General features: G+C 53.6%; 1 protein-coding gene across 1 annotated transcript in view; it reads left to right on the plus strand.

The window, feature by feature from the left end:
- Positions 1-561: 561 nt before the first annotated feature.
- Positions 562-24,241, plus strand: part of HEG1 (heart development protein with EGF like domains 1) — a 51,639-nt gene continuing 27,959 nt past the window's right edge. Inside the window, 6 exon segments of the mRNA XM_066999977.1 lie at positions 562-995; positions 20,539-20,733; positions 21,304-21,597; positions 22,541-22,833; positions 23,240-23,546; positions 23,869-24,198. Of these exon segments, the coding sequence (XP_066856078.1) occupies positions 614-995; positions 20,539-20,733; positions 21,304-21,597; positions 22,541-22,833; positions 23,240-23,546; positions 23,869-24,198 (1,801 nt within the window). The 5' untranslated portion in view covers positions 562-613.

Consider the following 24,241-nt stretch of genomic DNA (forward strand, 5'->3'; position numbering starts at 1 on the left):
GAGAAGAAATAAATAGCAAAGGCACAGGACTGAGTTTGGGGATGTCTGTGCTGGTACACGGTAGGCAGAATTACAGATTCTACCCTGAAGACAAATCTGAGAAACTTTGCTGGTGCTTTGCTCTTATCAGTTCAAAGCGTGGCAAGATAACAGTCAATTTTTATTGTCAGCTATTAAGATCAAATTAACTTATCTTTGACCTTGGCAGTTGCTGCTGTTGTGCAAGCTTTCAGACACTGCTTGGAGCTGATCCACCTCGCTGACAAGCCGCATCGTGCTGCGCTGTCTCCTGCTAGTGTTTGATACGCGACCGCAGCGCCAGGGCTGCGAGCCCTCGTGTTTTGCAGAGCCACCCCTGTGTGAGCACTGCGGGGTGCCTGCCCTCCCCAGCACGAGCTTGCCCAGCCCTGCAGTCTCAGGAGCACAGCTTAAACTCAAGGAAACCCCAGAGCCCAGCACGAAGTGATTAATGGGTAGAAATTCCCGCGTTAACCTCGTTAGCTCCCACACAATTTAGTTCCCTTCTTAAAGCCGGGCAGTACTTGGGAGACCTGGGGAGGGAAGAGAGCAGGTCCTGCGTCCACCAGACCCCACAGGGGAACTGTGCTGGGGAATGTGTGTGTGTCTGACACTGTGCTTCCTGCTCTTCCCCAAAACCAGCGATACAAACAGCTCCTCCCTTTGGCTACCAGGATTTTGGCCAGCCCTCTCAGGACAATGCCCGCAGCTTTGCTTGCGGCCCTGTGGATGCTCGAGGCACCTGCCACTATGTGTCTGCCAAACACCTTGTGTCTGGGTTTTCTGGGCTTTAGGCTCCACGTGCTGCTCCTGGAGAAGCTTTCCCCAAAGCATCCACCCCTTCTGGCATCGCCAGCGCGGCAGGTACCAGGTCCTGCGCCACGCTGTAAGGCCAGCACTTGGTCTCTTCCTCCCGTTGGGCCTGCAGGAGAGGAGCGTGTCGTGTGGGGCTGGTTTCCTCGCTGCCGCTGTGTGTTGTAAGTAGAGCAACTTTCCTTTTCAGTGCTCGAGAAGGGATGCGCTCATCTTTCTCAGGGCATTAGCTTTGACGTAGTTAACAGTGACGGTGGAGGGAAGGCGTGTTTCAGGAGCCACCACCTCTGAAGGGATGGGGACAATGGTGTTTGGAGCAGTCTGACCTGCTTCCTCACACATCCTGTGCTTTTGAAGAGCCTATGCCTGTCGAAAATCAAGCTTGTGCTTTATTTTCTTCCCAACCGCTGACTTAATCCTGACAAGGCCTGTGGTTTGGGGTACCCCGATCAACCTCAGAGCAACCGTATTTGGGGTTTCTGGCTGGTCCCCCCTCCTGTAACCCCACAGACTCGTCCACTTCTGAGGCTGGATGAGTTCAGACCCCACTGGCACGCAGGTCTTTGCGTATCAGGGAAGCTTTTCTAGGAGGAGAGAAAGACTAGTTGCATTGCAGATGCAGGGGTGCATTGTCAGAAATGTCTGTAGCTTTTGTTGCACTCTAAAGATGCATGAAATCAGGGATAGCAATTTGTCAGCTTAACATTTAGCGGTCGAAGGGAAGTAATGTGGGTGGGAATTCCCACTGTGAGTGGGAAGTGTTCCTTCTGCCCACCTGGGAGCGAAACTGTGGCTCTGGCTGCTGCAGCTTTAGTGAAGACTCAGCATCCCCGAAGGTCGGTTTGGGGCCCAGCTCTGAGCCTTATCTGTCCACTACAAGTTGCAGTTTGGTTAACGTCCTGATGAAAAGACCTTTCTATCTTTTTAGCTGTATGAGCTTTGTTATCATGTGCAATCTACTTTCCTTGGAGTTCATGGAATTGTTTTTAAGAAACGAGGATGTTTAGTGATGGGGCAGGGAGGGAGGACGTTTGTTTTTGAGAGATATGTGGATGTAAAAGGGCCTCTTTTTTTTTTTTAAGGCTTCAACTGTAGGTTGCTAGATCGAGTTTTGACAGGTTCATTTGCAGAAGATATAAGCACAGACGGTAGGATAAATATTTTATTATTTGCCTTGCAGTCTCGACTAGAAGCTCATGCTGTGTTTGTGATGCCACAACATTAACAAGTGTCCAGAAATCAGAATCTTCTGCCTCAAAACACTTGCAACACAAATAGGGTTGAGAATGGGCAGGAGGAAAGCCAAGTTTCATTGTGATATCAGCGTTAAACAACAGCTGCTTTGTATAAGTTGCCATCACCCCCTAAGGTCTGTCTGTGTCCCCCATCAGGAGTCTGCTCTGGGAAAGCCAAACCCCTTAAATCCAGAGCTTAACTCACATACATATTTCTTTTTTCTCCCCTCGTGGCTCTCTCTTGGTCAGCTTTGGGTTTCCTTGGATGTTCTTTGGTGTGTATGTTGGCCAAAAAGTCTCACAGCTGGGATGGTCGCTTGTTCCTAGCAGGTAACAGCGATCACAGGAGCAGCATGACAAAATGTGCTGAATAAAAGACAATTCTGTGCGTGGGCTAATGCAGGAACAGGCTCTCTGCGAGAGTGAGGCGGTGTGTTCTCACCCCTGCCTTTCTGGTTCAGGCAGGCACAGTTTTGCGCGGCATCATACCTACACCTGCAAGGCTGGACGAGATGTGCTGAATCACAGCAGCCAGCCTAGGGATGTCATTTAAATGAGGTTATTTGAATTACTGCCTTTGTCTGGTGAATTCTAGAAAGGGCAATTACTGCAATAAACGAGAGAAAATTAAAAGATTATAGTCAACCTGTAAATCTGGTAACTCCATATAAAACAGGACCACAGTGAACTTACATTCCTGACTTCACAGTGCTGAGACCTAGATCTGGTGTAATGGTATTTAAACCCGAGACAAGGCGAGACCTCTGGGTAAAAGCCCTAAAAGCTGTGGGTGAGAGGCTCTGGCAGCCAACTGCGGGCTGGAAACACAGAGCCCTAAAGCTGTGGGGTGTAACAAAAGCTCCTTCCCTTTCTGCCCCTCGTGGCTTTGGGATTTGCCCGGATTTGAGAGGTTTGTGAGCAGAAGCCTTGGTGCCGCTCGGCAGAGCCCGGTGGTACAGGAGTGCACCTGTAGCTTTATGGGATCCAAATGCTGCTCGTGAACCTTGGCAGCTGCAGCAGCTTCTTGGACTGCGGCAGTGCTGCTGTGCAGGGCTTTTGGAAGGGCTGGGTTGTTCTTGATGCGCTCCAAACCAGAGCTGGCTGAAATGGGTCCTGAAAGAAATAAATCAGAGGTTTAGAGTTGCTTCTCACCAGACAGATTGAAATGGCTGACTTTTTTTCCTTCTTTTCCAGAAAATATTGGGTTTATTTCCAACAATGGGATTCAAAAGGCAACATTTTGGATCCAGTGGCTTTATTTTGTTGTGCATTTTTCTGTGAGGGATGAAAAGAGAGCACAAGACCCGTATCCATCCTGACCTCCAAATGTCAAGTATCTGGAATGAGCTGCCTGCAAGGGAGGTACGAGGCAGGCATTTCTTGTAAAAATAAATCAATCAAACACCACTATCCCCAGAATTTCAAGAAAAATGTTCAGGTGCTAAGTGCCTTTTGGATGATTGGGATCCATTAACGGATGGCTTACAGCATTGAGAGGAGACGGCGAAGGTAATTAATTGCTTGGTTAGGAACTATCTGTCCACTTCGGAAACTCAGGACTTTTAATAACAAATTCCAGGAGTAGAAAATATTCACTTTGTACCTTAATTCATCATCAGCTTAAAACTTGTCTGAGGTTTATGAGCCTGGTCCAAGTTTTAGACAGATCTGGGCTGCGTTTCAAGCGAGCTGCAGGAGTTTCATGATGTTGGCTGGGGCTGTGAAGGGTTCCTATAGAACCGACGAGAAGTGACCAGTGAGCGTAATCCTTACGAGGTGTTATGGAGATGCCTCTTCTGTAGAAACTCCTGTGTTTTTTAGTGATTTCAGGCTGAAACAATGCAGAACCTGGTGAATTGGGCTGTGTGCCTCCAGCCCCTCAGACTGGAACGTGGAAATCAAGGTGAAACAAAAACAAACTGTTTTTCCTCCCCCAGAGCAGGGTGATGGGTGGGATTCAATTAATCAGCTTTTACTATCAATCATGTTTTATATAGTAATGTTACAGGCTTCCTGTGTTGCTGTTATTCTTTTTAAACTCTTTTTTGAGTTGAATGTGCTGCTTTTGGATGGAAGCATTGAGTGTATTTATACATAATTTGGGGAGACTTTTAGGTCACAGCTTCTTTCGGGAGGCATTGTTTGACATCAGGGTTTGCCTGGTCCTTCTGACTCCTGGGGAAATGAATACCATGCATTTAAATCTCCCATTACTGGGGAGCAGGATGCGGCCCTGCCACGAGTGCTGGTGCCATGTACAATGCCACGGGGACGCACAGCTTGGGGCCACGCGGGGAGAAGTGAATGAGCTCATTTGGTGAGCTGGACCTCAAAAATAGTGGAGCTCATCATGAGTTGGCTTCTTCGGTGTGAAGACATTCCTCATTGAAGCGGCAAAGGTAGGACTGAAGTGACATGGCAGGAAAAGGCGGTAGCTTGGCATTTACAGCCACGAGGCCTTGGCAAATTGGGCAGCTGGTGGGGGAAGGGATTGTGTTTGGGAAGTACGAAACAGCCTGGACATCGGCGCTTCCTTTCCAGGTGCCTGTGAATAACACGCTACTTGTGACTGGAGCCGCAACAGAGAGCGGGGATAGCTTTTTCTGTATGGTAAACGCTCGTTTAATGGTACCAGCTCCCATCACGGTGCTTTTGTCCCAGCCTGGGTGTTGTAGGCAGTGGCAGGGCATGGCGGGGGCCCTGCTGTGCACCGCAGGGACACCACGAGGTGGGGACATCCGATACCAACCCCGTCTTCCTCAAGGTTGTTCTTTCAGCGACGTTTATTTTGCATTCACGCGCTGCTGATTTTGTTCTCAACGTGCCTGTTGAGTAAAACAGTAGGAAGAATTTATTGAGACTTGTTGGAAGAGCATTCGATCCCGCGCTTCCTGCTTGCTGGATTTACAGCTTCAGAGGATGCAGAATGCTTATTGTTGTAGGAGTTGGTAACGGGGAGTCGTGCACTTCATGCGAAAAGATATCCCCCAGCTATTTGAGCTGCTGCTCTGCATTCCCTGGGCCTTCTCCCAAAGTAGCAAGCTACTTTACAGCTCCTCCTCACAGCAGCTTTAACTCCTGATGGCACATCGCTTCGCTGAGTGTGGGTATCTCCATCACACTGAGGAGGAAGCCTTTTTTTAGGCGACCCGTTCTGTAAGGTACGGGTGAGTCCCTTGGCGTAGGCTGCAGGACCCCAAGGATGTCCTGTGCAGACCACGCAGCTTGCTGGCAGCTGCCTGCAGCTTCTGGGTCGCTCAGGTGGCCCCAGCTGCCAGGGCTGGGATGTTGCCTTGCGTAATTAGAAGCGGGGTTGCGATATGCCGGTTCATTTCAGAGAAACCCATAGTAACGGGATGCCAAATCCCTGTGTCCGGGACTAACAAGCCCCTGACAAGCCCCTGTCATTCGCGTGCTTGTGTGGGCTCATCAGTGCCACCTTTTGGGTGGAAAGAGGCCTTCAGGAGAGTTTATGTTTGGTAGCCGGCTGCTTGCTTCTCTCTTGGTGAAGGGAGAAAGAGGGAGCAGGGGGTGCAGACCAAATCGGTGGTTGGTCCTGGATTCGGTGGGTTGTTGCTTGCCAGCCGAGTTCAGAGCACCAGATTCTGCTTGGCTGGGGGAAATTCAGCCTGAACCTGAAATATATAGCTCGGGGGGGAAAGCAAAGGGCGTGCAAGCATCCCAGGAGGGAGAGGCTGCCAAGGACGGGGTGCTGCTGGTGGGGATGGAGGGCTCGGTGGGGACACTGCGACCAGGCTCCTTGGGGCTGCCAGCAGCCAGGGCCGAGCCCCAGCTCCGCGGTGTTGTGCTCTCGCCGAACCAGGAGCGCGGGGCGAGGAAGGGGAATTTCAGAACAATAAAGGGAAATCCTTTGCCTCCCGTGCAGCCCAGCCTGGGAACTCACCCCCGCAAGAAGCCGCAGCCTCAGAAAGCCGCTGCCGGCCTGGAAAAGCCAGCGGCTTCGCTGTGGAACCAGTAAAAGCTTTCAAAGTTACTTGGCAGGGGCTCGTAGGCGCAGAGCCGGGAGGGGGCTGGAGCCTGGGGGCTGCCCGACGCCCCCCGGGCTCGGCTCGGAGCCGCTTCGGCGGTGCCCCCCCGGGGGACCTGGGCTTCACACCCCCCCCCCCCCCCCCCCCCCCCCGGTGCGGGGTGCCCGGGGGAGGCCAGGCCGGGGTCAAAGCAGCGCAGGAGCGGGGCCGGCCCGGGGGAGGGATGCGGGGGGGGCCGTGCCGAGCCGTGCGGGGCCGCGCCGGGTGATGTCAGGCTCGAGGAGGAGCCTCGGCCGCCTGCCCTTTTACTTTCGGCCGCCGGCACTTGGCCGCGGGCTGCCGTCGCCGCTGGCCGGCCCCCCCCCCCCCTCCCCCGGGCGCTATGGGCACCCCCCCGCCGGCCTGGCCCCGTCCCCCGGCGGGCATGTGAGCCCCCCTTCGTCCTCCTCCTCCTCTTCCTCCCCGTCCCGTCCCCAGCGCCATGCCGGCAGCCTGCACCCTGCTGCTGCTGCTGGGGCTGGGGCTGGCCCCGCCGGCCGGGTCGCTGCCCATCGCACCCCCTCTCCGGCGCCTTCCTCCTCCTCCTCCTCCTCCTCCTCCTCTTCCATCGCCTCGCAGCCGCCTCGGCCGCCCCTGCTCGCCGCCCGCCGCGGGACACGCCGGCCGCCCCGGTGAGTGGGGACGGGATGGGGACGGGGGGACACACTGGTGGCTTCGTCCTGGGGGCTTTATCCGAGCCCCCTGCCCCGCTCCGTGGGACTTCCCGGAGCCCCCCGGGTGCTGGGATCCTTCCAGAGGTGGAAGGAGCCAGGGGGGAAAGCTGCGAAGGGGACGTGGGTGCACGGGTGGGCACCGAGCCCACGCCACGCGTGGGACAGGTGCGTCAGGGTGTCTCTGTGTCACCCCAAAGCGGCACATCGGTCACCTGCAAAGTCGCGGCTTTCCTCGCCTGCCACATCTGCGACCGGGAGCGGGGACTGGCGTGGTGCTTTGCAGGTGATGCCGGGGCTGGTTTCAGCACAGGGAGCGGGTAGGCTGGGTGTTTTTGTGGGAAAAGCAGAGCTCGCTTCATCTCCTGGTGAGCGGGTTTACCCACGTGCCAAGAAGAGACAGGGCTCGCAGGGTGACTAAGTCCTGATGCGCTGGGGGAGCTGGTGCTGGGCGGCTGCAGGTGGGCGAAGGAAATCCAGCACGTCAACACAGACCTGTGTGGGTTTCGGGTCCGGACGGCTGATCACCTGCCTGGGATGGATCGCCGAGTTTTGGCTTAGTTCCTGATGTGAGGAGAGTACCATGCTTTGGTATGTAGGGTTCGGTTTATAAAACTCAAGTTGTGAAACTTCAGGAAATGCGGCAAAACTACATTTGTAATGTTTTGGTTGTCTTTGGGTAGCCGAAGTGTGCCTTTGTAGGATGTGCCCACGCTATGCAAGGTGTTTGGCTGGGGATCCCGGCTGGGATGCACCCTGCAGTGCATTAAAGCTGCTGACAGTGTTTGTGAGAGCAGCCTGGTGACCAGGATACCGCGCTGAAATTAGGGAGATTTGGGCCCCTTCCCGGCCCAGCTACAGAGCTCTCAGTGCCACTTCGAGTCAGTTCTCCCTCCAGAAGTGGTGAAAACAACACTGCTTTTCCTGCTGTGAGGCTCGCGGAGGCAAAATCTGCAACTGCCTGCAAAGTTCTCAGCTGTTATTTGACGAGAGCCTTTGCAGATCCCTTGCCGGATAGAAAAAAAAAATATATTCAATTTCACCTCAGATTCCTATCTGGCATCTTTTCCTGTGACCTTGATGGCTCCTGAGAGCCGGCGGAGGAATGCGTTTCCTTTGTTCGAGCCTGAAAAGCCCGAGCTGGCTGTCCTCGTGCTGCAAAACCCTGGGTCTGGCCGGGGGCATGGGGCTCTGCAGTTTGCTCTGCCGGCAGCTACAGGTGCTCGTGAATCACGTCAGCCCCGAGCCAGGAGCAGTGATAAATAGCACAGTAGTAGCTCGATCCAGAGCAAATGGCATAATAAATTACGGGGTGTCCCGACAGCTGCAGTTCACTCGCTGTTAGCTACAGCTCTATGCTTGTGTCAGTCAAGAGAAGTGGCGCGGTGGGACGGGATCTCCTGAACCGCTTTCAGGCCGACCTGCAGAAAGCCCCGCTGTCTGTCTCGTCGGCGCTTGCACCGCTCTGAGGAGTTCTTTGAAAATGTTTGTTTGAAGGGGGGAACGTTTCTTGTGAACCCGTTGCTCCGCCGCTACGTGGAAACACAGATTACATCTCGGGCGGCTTCGAGACAGCTCTGAGGTTGGGAGGCAGCGGCCCTTTATCCGCGAGCAGATAGCAGCGCGAGTACAAGTGGGCTTGGGGAGCCCGACTGCCCTCCCTGGCCTGCCCGTGCCTCTGAATGCGTGTGGCACGGCCCCGCAGTGCAGGTGGCTCCTGCTTGTTGTTCGAAGGGCAGGCTGAGCCTGGGGAGAGGAGGCCGGAGTGGAAAAAAAAAAAAAGTGACCTGGGGAGCGGGAAGGATGGGGATAGGAGGTGCTGGTGTCAAAGCCCACCATGGGATTCTCCCTGGCAGCTGTTTTGCATTGGAGACAGGCAACCCGATGGGTGCCACCGAGTTGGGGCATATGTGGGCTCAGTCAGGAGCTCTGCCTCCTTCTGGTCTCATTATTGCAGGTTTCCCACCTGTAAAATGGGAATAACACACCTCTGTTTCCCTTGGTGCATGGGGTGCATGGCACGTGGCCACCCCTTTGGCAAATGCTGCTGCTCCCGCTGCGCCCCCGCAGAGGCCATCACAGTGGTGCCGTGGGGAGGGCAGAGGTGGCACTGAGCCCCTGATGAGGTCCCTGTGGATGGGGTCTCTGGCTCTGCGAATCCTCCCCCTGCTCCTACAACGTCCCTTTTCTCCCCACACCTCCCCACAGCCCTCTGTCAGCACTGGTGCCCGGTGGGGACGCCAGCCGTGCGGCTGCCCTGATGACTCAATCTGCTTTTCTGCCATCTGTGCCTTCCCTCCTGTCCTTTCTCCCTCCTTCCCCTGCCAGCTGCCGCCTTTCCTTGCAGCTTCCCCAGCGTGAGGCCGGGAAATGAGGCAGGAGATCACCCAAGAAGGAACCAGCGTTGCCTGCAGCCCGGGAGAGCCAGGCTGGCTGTCAGGAGCCTCCTGCCCTGGCAGAGGGGCACACGCTCTGCACTCGCTCACCTATTCATTAACTTTCCTCCTCTGAAACTGTCTGTGGGTGGAAGAAGCAGATATAGGAGCAAAGGAAGAGGTTCACGAGGATGCCTGTTCGCACAAAAGTGCTGTGTTGCCTCCAAATCTGCCTCAGACTTTCCGGTACGTATCGGGTGGCTCTGCGGGGGCAGAAGCCCAGCTGTCCGTGCGGTCGTGCTGCTGCAGAGCGGTGTAGGATGCTGCCGGCGAGCTTCGGCACCATGTCAGGGGACAGCTGGTGGCACAGGAGGGGTGCTGAATTTATTTTGTGGGCCGAGAGGTCCCTGGGGTTGCATAGGTTTAGCTCTGCTCCTTCGGGGTACAGAATGAAGAGCGTAAAAGAAATGAGAGAGAAAAAAAAAAGAAGTGGTTTCAGAAAAGGAGGAGGAAAGGCGCAGTTGTGCTCGGCTCACCTGAAGTTTTTGTTTCCTTGTAGCAAACTGCTGGAGCTGGTCCGTGCCTCTCGCGAGTGCAGCGCTTCAGCAGCCATTCGCACATCTCTCTTCCCAAGCCGCGATCGCCACTTCAGACAGATAATTTAATTTGCTGTAATTATTTCGTGTGGCTGGGAAGCCGAGGGAGGCGGGCAGCTGCTGCAGCACCTCCGCTGGCTGTGGCCAACCCCACTGGGCGGCGGGGACCCTCCCCAGGGGATGTGATTTTCGGTGTCAAAAGCCTCTGATGCTGCTTCATTTCGAGCAGCAGAGTTCCTACCCATCCTGGAAGTCCTCTGGAGCTTCTTTCCCACATTACAGGTCCCAGTTTTAGGGCTGGTGGTCAGAAATGCTCCCCGGTAGGAAATGGAAATGAAAAAAAGAGAAGCCATGGTAGGTCAGCTGTGCTGGCCGTGGGTCGCTTTGACTTGCCAGCTGCCCACCCCAGCACTGAGCCGTCCTCTGGGTGAGAGCAGAGACCAAGCCCAGGCAGAATAAAGAATTATTTCCATGAAAAGGTCAAAAATTTGCCTTCTTGCAACATGAAAATGCATCCTGAAGCACGGCCAAAACCCGGCACCTGCTCTAGCGTCTCTCTGCTGTCAGAGTGGTGCAAGGAAGATTTAAGGGCGGTTTGGCTGTCCAGAGGGTCAGCAGGTGCTCCGGGCAAATGAAAGGTTGCTTGTTCATTATATTCCCCTGATAACGCCCGATAGATAATCCATAGTCTGCAGCTGGTGAGCAAGCTTGTCACGAGCCTCTAATACCCCAAACCCAGGCCCTGTTATTTACATTCGATTGAAGATGTAGGTCATACAGTGTGTTTTTCTCTTTCCTGATCGGCTGAGCATAAAAGGCAGAATCCAATTTTCAGTGGAAATAGGCCTGATTACAAATTCAAATTTTTATTTCTCTGAGCACTTTTGCAACATTTGCATTGTAATTTGCTGTTTCCATAAATACCAGAGCTTCATTTGCTGAGATATTCAGCCAGAGCACATGCAAGTGGGCTGCGAGCACAGGCTCAGTGAAAGAATGAAGTCTGTAGGTGCACAGCAGTAGAAAGTGGTTTTGTCACGTCTGGCCACCTTTCCCTCTCACCCTCTTCTGCATTTGTGCAGCTGGGGTGTGCGCACGACTGGCCCTACATTTTTAATGCCCGTGTGTTGTACCACAGCATCCCGCTGCTGCAGCCAGGGGCACGGTTCCCTTTCGGCTCTTCGATTATGCAGCGAGTTTGCAGTCATCCTTTCGGGCTGAAATCATTCGAGTCAGAGGACAAGGAGAGAACTTTCCCACCCAAAAGGGAAATGATGTTGCATTACTGAGCGACCAGCCCAAGTAATAATATAATCTTAGAAAAATGCAGTTCCCTCGAGGAAAGGAAGCTCTGTAAACTTCAGCTCCTCCAAGCTGCCCGCGTTGCCGTTGCCTGCGTTAGAGCAGTGTCAAAGCTTGTCTGCCGGGGTGCTCAGGAAATCATATGGCAAAGTGGGAATGAGAACCGGCTCCTGCTTGAAATGAGGACCTCCTAGGGTCAGGATGCTCTGCGGTTTCCAGTGCAGGTTTCAGGATGCTGGGTCCCATCCCTTCTTTGCTGTTAATCGCCTCTTTGTGCTAGCTGGGTGCTGTATGTGGTGGCAGTCACCCTGGTCCTGAAGAAGGAGCAGGGGTGGGAGCAGCTGCAGGAAGGTGAAACACCTGCCGGGTTTCACTGGTGGGGATGCTGGGGTCAAAAGTGTGCTTGTGTGAAGCTGGGGGGGGAAGGTGGTTCGTTCTTAGAGCTGTCAGTGTTTGGGCAAAGCCACACGAGGGAAGGTGTGATAAGTTGCTCAGATGAAGCTGTCTCACGTGCTTTGTCTCTTCAGAAGCCAGGATAAAATGCACGAGGAATAAGAAAGCCTTTTATTAAGTGTCCGAAGTGCAAAAGCCAACCCGTTTCCCCCAGGCAGGGCTCGCTGTGGTGTCCCCGTCCAGTTCCACGAGGAATTCTTCATTGCCTGTGCCCCGTGCAGGTGGGGCTCCTCGGGAGGTGTAGAACTGTATTTAAATCTGCGTCCCTACGCCGAGTCATTTGCTAACTGGTTTTGCAGGCGGTTACTGGAGCATCGCCCCAGCTGCACTCAGCATCTCGGCTGTGGGCGATGGGCCGCTGCTGCCAAAAGTCCTGATCTGTGCTGAGTGCCTCGGAAGGTTTGGCTTTCTCTCCTGAAAGCCCCGACTCCTGGGGCTGTCGTTACAGGAGAATCGCTTAGAGGGGGAGAAAGAGAGCTGCTGGCTGTGGAGGTGGTAGAAAAAAACCGTGAGCTGCGAATCCAGGAGACAGACGAGAAGTGCAGGCTGGTTGTATTTAAAAGCAGCACAAGTGCAAAGCTGGTCTCTGGGGCGTTTGAGGGGCAGTTTTAGCCATTCCTGTTGGCCGTGCTGTGTGCATACATTGGAAGCACAAGAGCAGCTCGGCCACTGCAATGGCCTCGCTCCACCGGGAGAAGGGAAGGCCAGCAAAGAGTGCGCTGGTGCTGGAAGCGTGGGGCAATGCCACAGGAAGGCTGGGAGCAAACGCAGCTGTTTTCTGCCCGGTGTTGTGGGCACCTTGTGGTGGCCTTGGCACTTTGACGTGAAGCTTGAAAGGGTTTTTAAAGCTGCTTTCGTGAGGACAGCCACCTTGTTCATGACATGACCGAGCACTGCCCTGCTGCGGGTCTCGGGCTCCCGGCTCACCGCTTGGATCCAGCCGGCTGAGGTGACTGCGGAGATGTTTGAGGAAAACAAAAACCTAAACCCAAAAGCTAATAACTGTTTGCACAGCAATTAGAATGGCAGCGAGCTTCTCACCGGTGACCTTTGGGGAAAAATGCCTGAAGCTGATTTAGCTCAGGTGTGAAGTCAGCTGGGGAGCGATGTTACCTGCCGGGGTAGAAGTGGCCGTGGGTCCCAGGAGGGGTTCACTGGGCCAGGTTGGTGGCTGTCCTGGGGTCCCTGCATCTCCCAGAGGACAAGGGATAGTCGTGGTGATACCCCCAGAGCCAGCACGTGCACCTTTGGGGCATTTTTCCCATCATTTTTCCTCATGATGTGGTGTCAGGGATTTGAGAGGCTGTAGCGGAGACCAGGCCTACCTCCTGCCTGTAGTAAGGCGCACAGCATTTCCAGATCTGCTTCCCCGAGGTTCCCTCTGGGATGTCCAGACCATGGAAAAAAAAACCCGTGCAGGGGCTTTGGGACTGATGGGCAACCTCCTTGGGGCTAACAAAGGAGGGCTTCGTTTTGCTGCTGTGTTTTTGGTGGGATTCACCCAGGGGTTTTCATGTACATCCGTACCTCTTATTCCTAAAGCAGCCTGCGTGCTTGAAACCGAAACATCAAAGTAAAACCTTTTCAGGAGGAACTTGCTCATCACAAGCAAAGGCTCCCCCAGGTGCAGGGCAGGGCTGCAAGGTCGCCCTGCAGTGGCTGTGCAGGCGGGGGCCTGCGAAGTGCAGGATTTGCTCTCCTGGAGCTTTGGGCTTCGCTGCCACCCATGCAGGCAGCTCCCCGGCCCCGCGCTTGCTTAAAAGGCACCGGCTGGGGCAGCAGGAGGAATCCGGGCCTGCAGGGCACAATTACCCGCGTCACCGCTTGCCGGGACGCTGCCGTTAACACCCTTCCTCTGGCGGAAAATCTCTTAAGCCCCGAGGACCGGCGTGAAACGTCACACCGCGGTGAGCATCGCTGTGCTGGGGATGTGGCCGCAGAACCGATGGTAGCCTCGTGGCAGGGTGCTGCAGCCCAGCAGGGGAGGACAGCACTTTTTGGAGTATGTGTACATTGAGGGGAGGAGGCTGGGACCGGTTGGAGCTTGGGTGTTTGAGAGGTTCGGAGTTTGGTTTCGGTTTTGAGCTCTCTGTAAAAGCACAAGGCAGGTCTGAAAGGGAGCTGAAAGCATCTCCCCTTGTAGGATCGCCCCAAAAGATGTTTATCTAACATGTTTTCAAGGGGAAGTGTTTCACAGCGTCTCTGAACAGTGGTTCCACTGCATCGGTGCCATCCCAGGTAAGAAAACACTTTCTTATCAGGGAAACTGTAGCAGCCAGAAGTTAAACCTTCTGGGAGGAACGATACCACGTACAAGTGCTGGCCAGGTTTGTCCCTGCACAACTTGTGAGATCTCTCGAGCTGACAAGTGGAGGTAGCTGAGCAGTGTCAGGAGGGAGCACAAAAGGGAGGAATGCAACCTTGTGTGCTGGGCTAAGTCCTAGCACAGTGCTGCGAGTGTATTTCCAGGAGGGGAAGCCTCAGCAAACAAACTGCGCGTGATTTGCTTTTCTTGTATGCCAGAATCAAGGGCCCCGATTGTGGAGCACAATCCTGCCCTTGTAACTCATCCTTTATCTCTGGGTTGGAGCTGGGCACAATTGTGTCTGTGTCTGCAGGACACGGAGCAGGGTTTCAGTAGCTGTGGCTCACAAAGACATCCTTAGAGAGCTCCTCACCCCTGGTACGGGCTTGGAAGAGCTCAAAGGAAAATACCCCTGAGGAGCTTTAGGCATTGAACATTCATCATTGCCAGCTTGGGATTGGGTTACAGGACTAAGATCTAAATGTTAATTCTTTTGGGGACGTTATCAGCTCTTTCAACAGATGCAGAATGGGGCTGCGGTATGAAAGCAGCAGCCAACCCTGCAGATAAAAGCCCTTTGAAGGGATGTTTCTTAGGGAGGAAACTTGATCAGAGAGTGCAGAGTAACCGCGAAGGTTTTATTCTGAGGGACACGGGGTGGCTAGACCTAAGCCCATGGCAGTCCCTGCTCTGCAGGCACATACCAAGGCTGTGGGCATGGGTCTGCTCCCCGACCCTGCCCTTCTCCATCACCCCCAGCGTCCCACTCCACGGAGCCAAAACTGGGAGAATCCCATCCCCATGGGAGGAACCGGTGGTGTCGGTGCAGTGGGGGGGAGCAGGGCTGGTGTCCATGTGCCCCGGGGAAGGAGCTGGCTCGTCCCTGGGAAGAAGGAGGCGCAGCACCATCCTGAGCCCTGCTATTGCTGCGGCTGGTGGCCGCTCGGCACGGTGTCATCGAGGAAATGCGATTTAGATCATCGTCCTTTCGTGGCGGGTGGGGGAAGGGAGGCAGGAGCCCTCATCTCTTTAGGGGATCCATTTCTCTTTAAGCTTTTTAATTAATTTATTTTTTCTTACTCACCCTTGGGGTGGTTCTGAGTTTTGCTAGCCCAGATGGAGGAGGAAGCCAGCGAGCCTTGTATCTGAGCATCTCCAACATGCATCCACCCTTGGTGGCCTTGGGATCTTCATCCCTCTTGTCCCTGCTACATCCTTTGGTTACTGAGCTCCTGGGTTGGCCGTCTGCTCCCAAACCCATTCCTATCCAGTGACCGTAGAACTTGTCCTCCCCTCCCAGTGAGATGCTGCTTAGAAAACCCCTCTAAAAGTATATATATATATATATATATATATATATATATATACACACACACACATATGAAAGCACAATCCTTTTTAAACCCCAACATGGGACCAAGCCTTTGACCCCAGTTCAGTGGCACCCACTCCCCTTTCCTGGGGGAGCTGTGCTGGTGCAGTTGGCACCCGCGGGAAGGGTTTCCTTGGCAGGGTGGTGGCTTTCCTGCTTGTTGTCCCTCCCGGCTGCGGGAAGCAGCTCTCAGAGCTCCTGCTTGTTTTGCTTCCAGGGTTTGACGTGGAAATATCGCGCTTTTTTTTTTTTTTAGACTGCAAAGCGATGCCTGTGGTCCCCAGGTCCTGGGGCTGACGGCTGCCACTGCTGCCTCAGCTGTGGATGCTCCCTGGGGGCCTGTGCATCGCTTGCTGAAGGGCGCTGGGCTTTTCTGAGGAACTTCTGCCAGTGGCTCTGGCTGCTTTAGGTGGCACTTGTGCCACTTCTTCCATGGCTCTGGGTCAAACCGAGCTGCTTTATTCTCCCCTGTGGGCCACAGCCCATATCCCGGCTAAAGGTCTTACCGTCCTGCCCCTCGCAGGGGAAAACACAGCGTCCCAAACCAAGCAGCCCTCTTGGTATCCACGCCAGCCCATGAATACCCATAGCTTATTCTTTTTTCCCCTGCAAGCTCCGTTTAAGCCTGATCCAAGGCACTGAGCTTATGTCAGGAGTAAATAAGCTCCGTTCGGTGACTTCTGCTACACATGAGGTCAGGCAGAATGAGCTAATGCTCCCTCCTGGCCCTGAAATAAATTAAATGCTCAGAAAGCAAAATTTGGTCCTGCAACTTCTGAGCTACTCTCGCCTTTCCTTTCGGAGGAGCCGGAGCCCCAGGACCACCTCGTGCCCGCTTAAATGCGTGGGGGCAGCTGCTGGGGGGCTGGAGTGCTGCAGGAGGCTGCACAATGCGGGGTGATGCCCTCGGTAGCATTCAGAGGGTAATTAATCTCGCCGTACCAGCAGTGGGCTGGCTTCCCCTGAAATATTGTTCTGGTGAGCCCCATGTGAGATTTTTAACAATTGCAAGGCTTGCAGACAAACCCCTTGTTTCTATTATTTCCTTATTTGTGTGAGAAAGGGCCGGTTATAAATGAACTCGCGTGCTTATAAAAGCCAGCAGTGGCATTGTCCCGCTCTCCCAAGCCTCATTTCGTCCCCCCTTCGCCAGCACTGTGCACGCTGGTGGAGCTGCCATAGAATTTTTTTTTTTCATTTTTTTCCCCCTTTTTTTTTCCTTTCTTTTTTGCAGCCAGGATGTTTTTTCTTGCCTTTTTATTGTTCCAGTGACCTAGCAACTCGGCTGCGGTGGAGCCCTGCCAGCAGACTTCCTCCCCGCGCCGTCTGACAGTCTCCAGCAGCACTGCCCTCGGATGGGAGCAGGAGTTACACCGACAACAGCCTGGGTCCAGCATGGCTTGGCTCTGCCCTCGCCTGCGCTGGTGGCCCTGCCGCTGCCTTCCCGCCCGAGAAAGCTTTGAGGGGACCTTAAATCCCTGGAAAGAGGAGCGAGGAGTAGTGCGTGGGTGACTTTTCCTCTTGCACCGCTGCAGCAGAAAAGCCTGGAGGACTTTAAGAGGGAATTAAGTGTCTGCAAGCTGCCTGGTTCTTGCTCAGGGAGTTTTTAGTGGAGTTTCTGCATGGGTATGGGGTCTTCTGGGAAGTGCGGGTAGTCACGAGACGGCTTATTGCTATTAGAAGTGGGCTCGTATTTGAAAGTGTTTTCCAAAGATTCAACAGTAAAACAGGACTTTTTTTTTTTTTGTTAATTCAATTGCCAAAAGCTGTACAAAAGCCAGACCTTGTGACCAGAGGCTTAAGTCGCTGCTCTGAGCCCTGGGATGGTGGGTTTCCAGAAATATGGGTCCATGGGATCCTAGGGACCTGGGGATTAAACCCAAATTGTCTGAGCAAGTTGAGCACAAAATGCAGGTTTCCTAGGCTTGAGCTGAGGCCTGGGAGGTTGTGCCTCCACGGAGCAGTGCTTCAGACACCAAAACTGAAAGGCTGGAAAGCACTGGGTAAGCAGGACGGCATCCTGTCCCTCCACAGCACATGTTTTGTCCTTGGCCTTTGGGAGCGACTCTGACTGGTGTGTGCTCTTCGTTTCGGAGTACCTGCTCTTTGCTGCTCCATGGTGCTGCTCTGAGAGCAATTACTGATTTTTTTTCTTCTCTTACGTTATCTCAGATCCCTGGGCTTTGGGATCATGAGCGTGGAGCCACTAAAAAGGGTAGGAAGCAAAAGCAGCCCTCTTCATCCTGTCGTGGTCCCACGCAGCAGCCCCACAAGGACCACACCGCTGTCCCCAGCCCCGGGGCAGCACAGGCAGATGGACACAGACAGACAGACGCTGAAATCCCAGCTGCTGCCACCCACGCCAGGGACCTCGAAACTCGCAGCCTGCAGGGCTGTGGCTGGTGTTAAGCTCCATCCCGAGCTGCTGTATTAAAGCGTCGGTCACCTTTGGTGGCTGGATAAATCCTCCCTATTTATTCCTCGTTGTGGAGGGGAGAGGGAGCCGTGATGCCGGAGAGAAAATTAGAAAGAATTAGTAAAAAGGGTTAAGTGCATGTGGTTAAAAACCTCTTGCATTCTTCCCGTGCTTAGTGCACACGAGGGACCTGCTTGAAGCAATATTATCGGCGTGTTTACGCTGAGCTGACCGGTCTCAAGCACGAACATTTTTTATTTTTTTTTTTAAGCTCCAGTTTTCCTCCTCCCCCCTGCCTCGGGCTGCTCCTTTCAGGGCAAGAACAAGGAAGGAAATTGAAAATCCCAGTGCGCCCTGGACGGTCCAGATTTAGGGCTGCGGCTTTTGTTCACACAACCTCGCTTGGCTCCGAACCGGCCTCCGCCCTTCATCCCGACATCCGCAGCTGCGCTTCCCAACGCAGCGCCCGGGGGCCGGCAGCCACCGTGCCCCCCGCTGCCCTGCCTGCGGCTCTGCCCCTGCTTCTCCTCCTCCTCCCTCGAGCCCACAGCTTTGCCTCCGGCCAGCCGGGAGTTTTCTAAGTTTAGATGACTTTTTTCCCCACCCCGAGCCTGGGGTGATGCTGAGATGATGCAACCCCGCAGATGTGGGCTCCGCAGTTGTGGCTGCGCTGCCTCTTGGGGAGGCTGCTGTGTGTTCACATCGCCCTTGGATGGTCCTGGGGTGGCCACAGCCCTCCCGAGGGTGCCTGTGAGGTGGCACAGCCGCTGCTGAACGCTTGCAGCGTCGTGGTTTTTGGTATCGTGCTGTCCCACGGCTGAGGACGTGGCCAGGGCTGAGCCTTTGCCGTCCCTGCAGCAGTCACCTCCTGGCCGGGGCAGTGCCTTGATCGCTCACGGCGTGGCTGGACACCCAAAATCACCGGTCCCCAGCAGGTCACTGCACGTTTCCAGCAGTTTCACAAGGTCCAGCCAAGCCAGGGCCTTGGGAAATCTGCTGGAACCTGATCTGTTTGTCCTGGCCACGCCGTAACTCGGCTCCCCCAAACCAGCTGCCTTGTTATTGCTTGCAAAGAAAAAGGAGCTCCCAGCCCCGCTCTGCCTGGGGAGCAGCACTGCTGGTTTTAACGGGAAATGCAAACACTGGGCCCGCAGGTGGCGTGACGGCTTTGGGCTGGAAGTAAAATATTTCTCTTTACAGCCGTGGTCGTGGGGAGTTAAGAGGCAGAACCCAGTTGGCAGCTTAGCGTGCGACAAAATGAGTGGTGACGGGTCTGTACCCGAGCTAACAGGCTGCCCTGCTGTAAGCCTTCGGTGAACGGAGGAGGCCAGGTGCTCCCATGCGTGGTTTGTTGGAAGAACTTTGCATCTGGCCCATCCTCCCCAGGGAGGGTCATCTCTCCAGGCGAGTCAAGGAGAGAGGTTGTGGTGGTTGTGGGTCTCCGGAGGTCTGCCCAGCCCAAAAGGGTTCCTTCCAGCGGCTGCTGCTGCTTCGCTTTTCTTTTTTAAAGCTTTCATGGAGAGGGGAAGGGAGAGAAAGCTGTTGTGCTGCCCTCCAGCACACCCGGAGTTTTCGGCAGCGGGCGGACTCGTGGGCTGCAGTTACAGGCCAGGTACTGACTTGCAAGGGAGGGCAGCAAGCATCCCACCGCGACCTGCAGGCTGAGCTACCAAAAGGTGTCTCCGTTCTTCCTGGTGAGTTCCCAACGAAGCTATAGCAGATGGAGGGAGGAGAGCGCTCCCCAAACTGCTGCTGGGTGCTGAGCCACAGCCTCAGCCCTTGTCCGGAGCCTGGCGGGGAGATGAGTTTGTGTTCTGGAGGTGCTTGTGGCTTTTGGAAATCCCGTAGAGCGTGTAATGCCTGTTGCCTTTCCTGGGAGAAGGCAGTTCTGCATCCCCAAGATACCGCAGGCCCTTGTGCAAGGAGGGGGGAGCTTGCTGCTGGTAGCACATGGGCACGGCGGGCAGCAAGCGCTTTGAGGGCAGAGCAAACTGAGCTAAAGGGTGGTGCTGGCCTGGGAACAAGCATTTATTCTGCAAACTTGTTTGTTCGTTTTCTGTCGAATTGAGGAAACACTTCTGGGTGAGGGCGGAGGTGGGAGTTTGGAGCGGCCTTTTCGCAGGAGCAACAGCCCAAGTCTTTTGGGGTGGAATGGGGGCTCTGGCCACCTTAGCTCACAGAAAACAGACCTGAAGATCAAACCTCTTCCCTATCTTGTTTGTTAAGTTCTGATAGACACTGGCACTGTTATGCCAAAATGCTCCTCACCTTAGGGTGCGGCAGTGCCTGGATGGCCGGTGTAATCCTCTCCATAAGTTTCTCCCCTTTGTCCTATGATGGGCACGTGGTGCCTGGCACCAGCTCTGGCTGGCCACACCACGTGAATCTCCAGTGGTTATTTGCTTAAGGCTTTTTCTTTTTTCTTTTTTCTTTTTTTCTTTTCTTTTTTTTTCCTTTTTCCTTTTTCCTTTTTCCTTTTTCCTTTTTCCTTTTTCCTTTTTCCTTTTTCCTTTTTCCTTTTTCCTTTTTCCTTTTTCCTTTTTCCTTTTTCCTTTTTCCTTTTTCCTTTTTCCTTTTTCCTTTTTTTTTCCTTTTTCCTTTTTCCTTTTTCCTTTTTCCTTTTTCCTTTTTCCTTTTTCCTTTTTCCTTTTTCCTTTTTCCTTTTTCCTTTTTTTTCTTTAAAGATTTATTCCTCCTATCACACACAAAAAGCATGAGGGTGTTGAGTGGCACTGCTCCTGCACCTAGAGATGGGTTTCGATGTTTGGCACCGCTGACTGGTCTAATTCACACTGGTGTGAATCCAAAAATAAATTTCATGGCTGTGTTTTGATTATGCAGCTTTTTCTCTAGTGCAAATGAGCTCAGAGTTTGGCCTCGCTGTTACTGCAGCAAGCCGAGCCTGCACATCCAGCACTGATGGGATTTTAATTTTTCCTCGTTATTCCTTTCAGTCATTGACAGCCATCAGGCGAGGAGAATTTCGGACACGGCAATGAGGACTTCCAGCTCTCTCGTGGGTGACGTGGAGCTTGTGACGATGCTGGCCAGCAGCAGGGAGCCAGGGGCAGACCATTTCGGTTCCCCCACCAGCACTGGGGCCTTCCCCCTGCCAGGAGCGGGGGGCACAGCGAGCAGTCCCCCTCCCGGTGAGTGCTGAAGCTCAGGTTCCCACACCAGCAGGACGGGGCTGTGCTGATTGCCCTGTCCCCATTTCCACTTTTTTCTTAACACCTCTGGGTGAAATAAGTGTCTCACTGGGATAGGAATGTAAAGGTTGTCTTAAATTTTTTCGTTCCTCATTTTTCCCCCTTTGAGGACTTGAACGGGAGCTGTCACATCCCAGGCAGCTGCTCCGGCTGCCAGCTACTCTTTGTCCTGGTGGGAGCACTCCACGCCTCGCACATTTGTAGTGGTTTTAAAAAAGTCTGGGTTTCTCTTGCCCTGTAGACAAATGCAGACAAATTTTGAAATCCTGACATCCCTTTTTTGATGGCAGAAATCCCTTTTTTGATGACAGAAGCCCTCTGTTCCCAGCAGTCCCTCTAGCTGCACGTGCTACGAGAATTAGAGGAAATGTGGGCAATGCTGCTGTGACCTTACTTACTGCATGTCATAGTGCTGGGTACCGCTGTGGGTGATGCTGCTGCAACCCCATCCGAGACACGTTAACCTGGTCAGCAGGAATATTCATTTCTCTTCTTTCTTGCTCTTTGTAGCTGCTGGAAGCCAGGTGAGAGGCAAGAGGGCGCTGGCTTCTCCTGGAGACCCTGCAGACACAGAGACGATGCCAACAGCGGGGCCAGCCTGGTCCTCGTCCCCAGCTTCACGGTCTCATAGGGTGCTCCCCAGCACCCCCGTGCCTGGCTCCCCGGGGCAGCCCTCGTCTTCCCACCATGCTCCCAGCACCCAGACTGGTGTGAGCAGTGCCACGCTGCGCTCTGGGGATGCCACGGGGAGCTCTGCAAGCCCTTCGCTTACAGCATTGCCTGCCTCCGAAAACACTTCCAGAGGTGAGCTCTGCTGGCCCACGGTTCCGTGTTGTATCTCTAAAATATCTCTGGAAGCCAGGGACCTTCTCCCACCACACTCCTTGCCCAGGCACTACCTTTCCTCTCCCCCGTGGTGTGGTGCTGGTTACGTGCCTGAGAAGCTTTCAGATGCACAAGCAGTGCCCATGATCACAAGCATTTGCTTGCTACAGGAGTAGGGGTGTGTATGGTTCCTACTGCCTTCTAAGGACAGTTATGGGCTATTTTATGGAAAATCTGAGCTTTCCACAGAAATGCTGATTTATTTATTTATTTCAGTGCTTGTTATTGTTCTGATGGTTAGCTGAAATTCCTGGCAGAGACCACGAAAAAGCATTTGATCAAAAAAACCAACATTTTCCATTACCCAAAAAAAAAAAGGCAGGTAGAACCTTGGGACCTTATCAGTACCTTTTCATCAGGGTGGGGGCCCACAGCAGCACAATCTCCCCGCTGGCCCACTGCTGGCTGCAGAGCAAAGCCCAGCTTCCCACTCAAACCACACCGCAGCAGGGCCCTGTGCTTCAGACCCGATAACGGGTTCCCCACAGGGGTCCTGTGGGGAACACAGATCAGCCCCAACATCTGCAGCCTCCTTGGTTGACCTTCCCTGGGCCTTCCACATCTCGCCTGGCTTTGGGAAGCCTGGAGCAGGCAAGCTGGTTACTCCACCATTTGTAGACTTTTCCATGGGGGCTTCAGCGCGGTGCTCTCGTGGCGGCAAGCCACGGTTCTTGCACATGCAGTAACTCGGGTCTTCCTGAATGGAGGAGGGGATTCATGCCTTTCCAAAAGAGCATTTTGTCCAGATTGAAAACTTCCTTTGCTTAATATCCATACGTGCAGTGTAAGCATCTGGGAAGAAAATGGATCCATCTGTTTATAATTTCATACATATAAATCCAGCTCTTTTATTGTGCCGTAGCCGCTGGAAGCAGCTACCAGCCGTCCAACAGCTCAGCATCAGAGAAGAGAATTTGGGGGTTTCACACCACCAGTGTCTCCATGTCCACGACAGCCACCAGAGGTGCCGGGAGGACGTTAAGGTCTCTGCCAGCCAGCACCGGCCTGGCCCATGCAGCAGAGATTTCCACCTCTGGTACGGAAACCATCGCCTCTCCAGATCGGACCCAGTCCCCTGGCCCATCTGTGGGAGCAGAAGCTGGTGGTGGCACGGGTGCCATCGTATCCTCCACAGCCCCGCTGCTCACCCACTCCGTCATCTGCCTCGGGCAGCGCTGCCACGTGTGAGTTTTGATAGTTAGCTGTATAACTCAGAACATTATTTAAAGAGTCTTTATAAAAAAAAAAATACATCCTTTCTATTTTAAAGAAAGGAGGAATAATATTGTGCTTGGCACATTCTGTACATTTAAAAACATTTCACAGAAGTGAAAGTATGGATAAATATTATTCTTGTTGGAAGAGGAGGATAGATTTTTTGTTGAAAACTTTCAGTTGAATTTTGCAAGCAATTACTTCAGGAGTTCCTATGTAGAAACCATTTTTTCCTTGTCCTAATGATTTCCCAGTAGTAAATATTTCCGTATTGAATATTCACACATACGTTGTCTGTACCTAGTGATACCGGGACGAAACCTACCCAGCTGTTTTAGTTTATGAGGTTTTCTATTTCCTCTCTGCTTTTTCAGCTTTTCACAGCAGTCATGGACCCAAGAGCATCCCAGCCACAGGAGAGGCAATGCTGCGCTCGGATGTGCCCCCCGCACTCGCCAGTGTGGCTGTGGGAACACTGGGGTCCCCCTTGAGCTCTGCCACCAGCCCTGACCCCTCCAGCAGTTTGGGACAGACCTTGTCCTCCTCGGTGGCCAAGGCACACCAAACTGATGGCTGGCAGGGAGACACAGACCTCACTGAGCATCCCCAGGAGCTCACCAGCTTGCTGTCTGCCTCTGAACATGTTTTTACAGGTAATGTGGTTAGTCTGAAAGATGCCTGCTTTGTGGCTGGAGCAGGTTTTGCATCCCTGATCTTCATTTTTTTCCCATAGGTATCACCATCAGTCACTGTTGGATGTATGTGTATTTTTATTACCAGCTGCACTGGGACTAGGGGAAGGGTGGAAATTGTTTTCAGTTTTGAAAAACTGCAAAGTAGCGGTGCCCTAGTTGCTATTGAAGTTCCCATACTGAGAAAAGCAGCCATTGTTTATAAATACATATGAAAAAAAGATCACTCATCATATGTGCAGCTCTGTATGCGTAAGTCAAATCTGTTTTTATCCTATCTTAGGCATCAGAAGCAGCCGCCAACCAACTGACACATCGACGGCAGACAAAGAAACCTCAGCTTCCTCTACCACCAGTGCTTACGTTTCAGCCACTGCCACCGGGAGCGGAGGGAGGCTACCAAGGTCTGTCACAAACAGCAGCCGATGGGCGACAGAAGTCTCTGCTCCCAGCCGTGGCGTGTCCAGGACCTCGGGCACCATCGGATCCTCACCAACCTCTCCTGTAAGAGCGACCTATGGAGCGCGTGGGGCCAGAGAGACCACAGGTTTCAGCCAGCCTGTGGAAGACCCTTTGCTGCCACACTCTCACTCTCCTGCAGAAGGTCCTACAGGTGAGCTCGAGTTAGAGGTGAAGTCCTATTTTTATGGGGAGTA

The sequence above is a fragment of the Anser cygnoides genome, chromosome 6 (assembly GCF_040182565.1).
Source record: "Anser cygnoides isolate HZ-2024a breed goose chromosome 6, Taihu_goose_T2T_genome, whole genome shotgun sequence".
NCBI classification, from domain to species: Eukaryota; Metazoa; Chordata; class Aves; order Anseriformes; family Anatidae; genus Anser; species Anser cygnoides.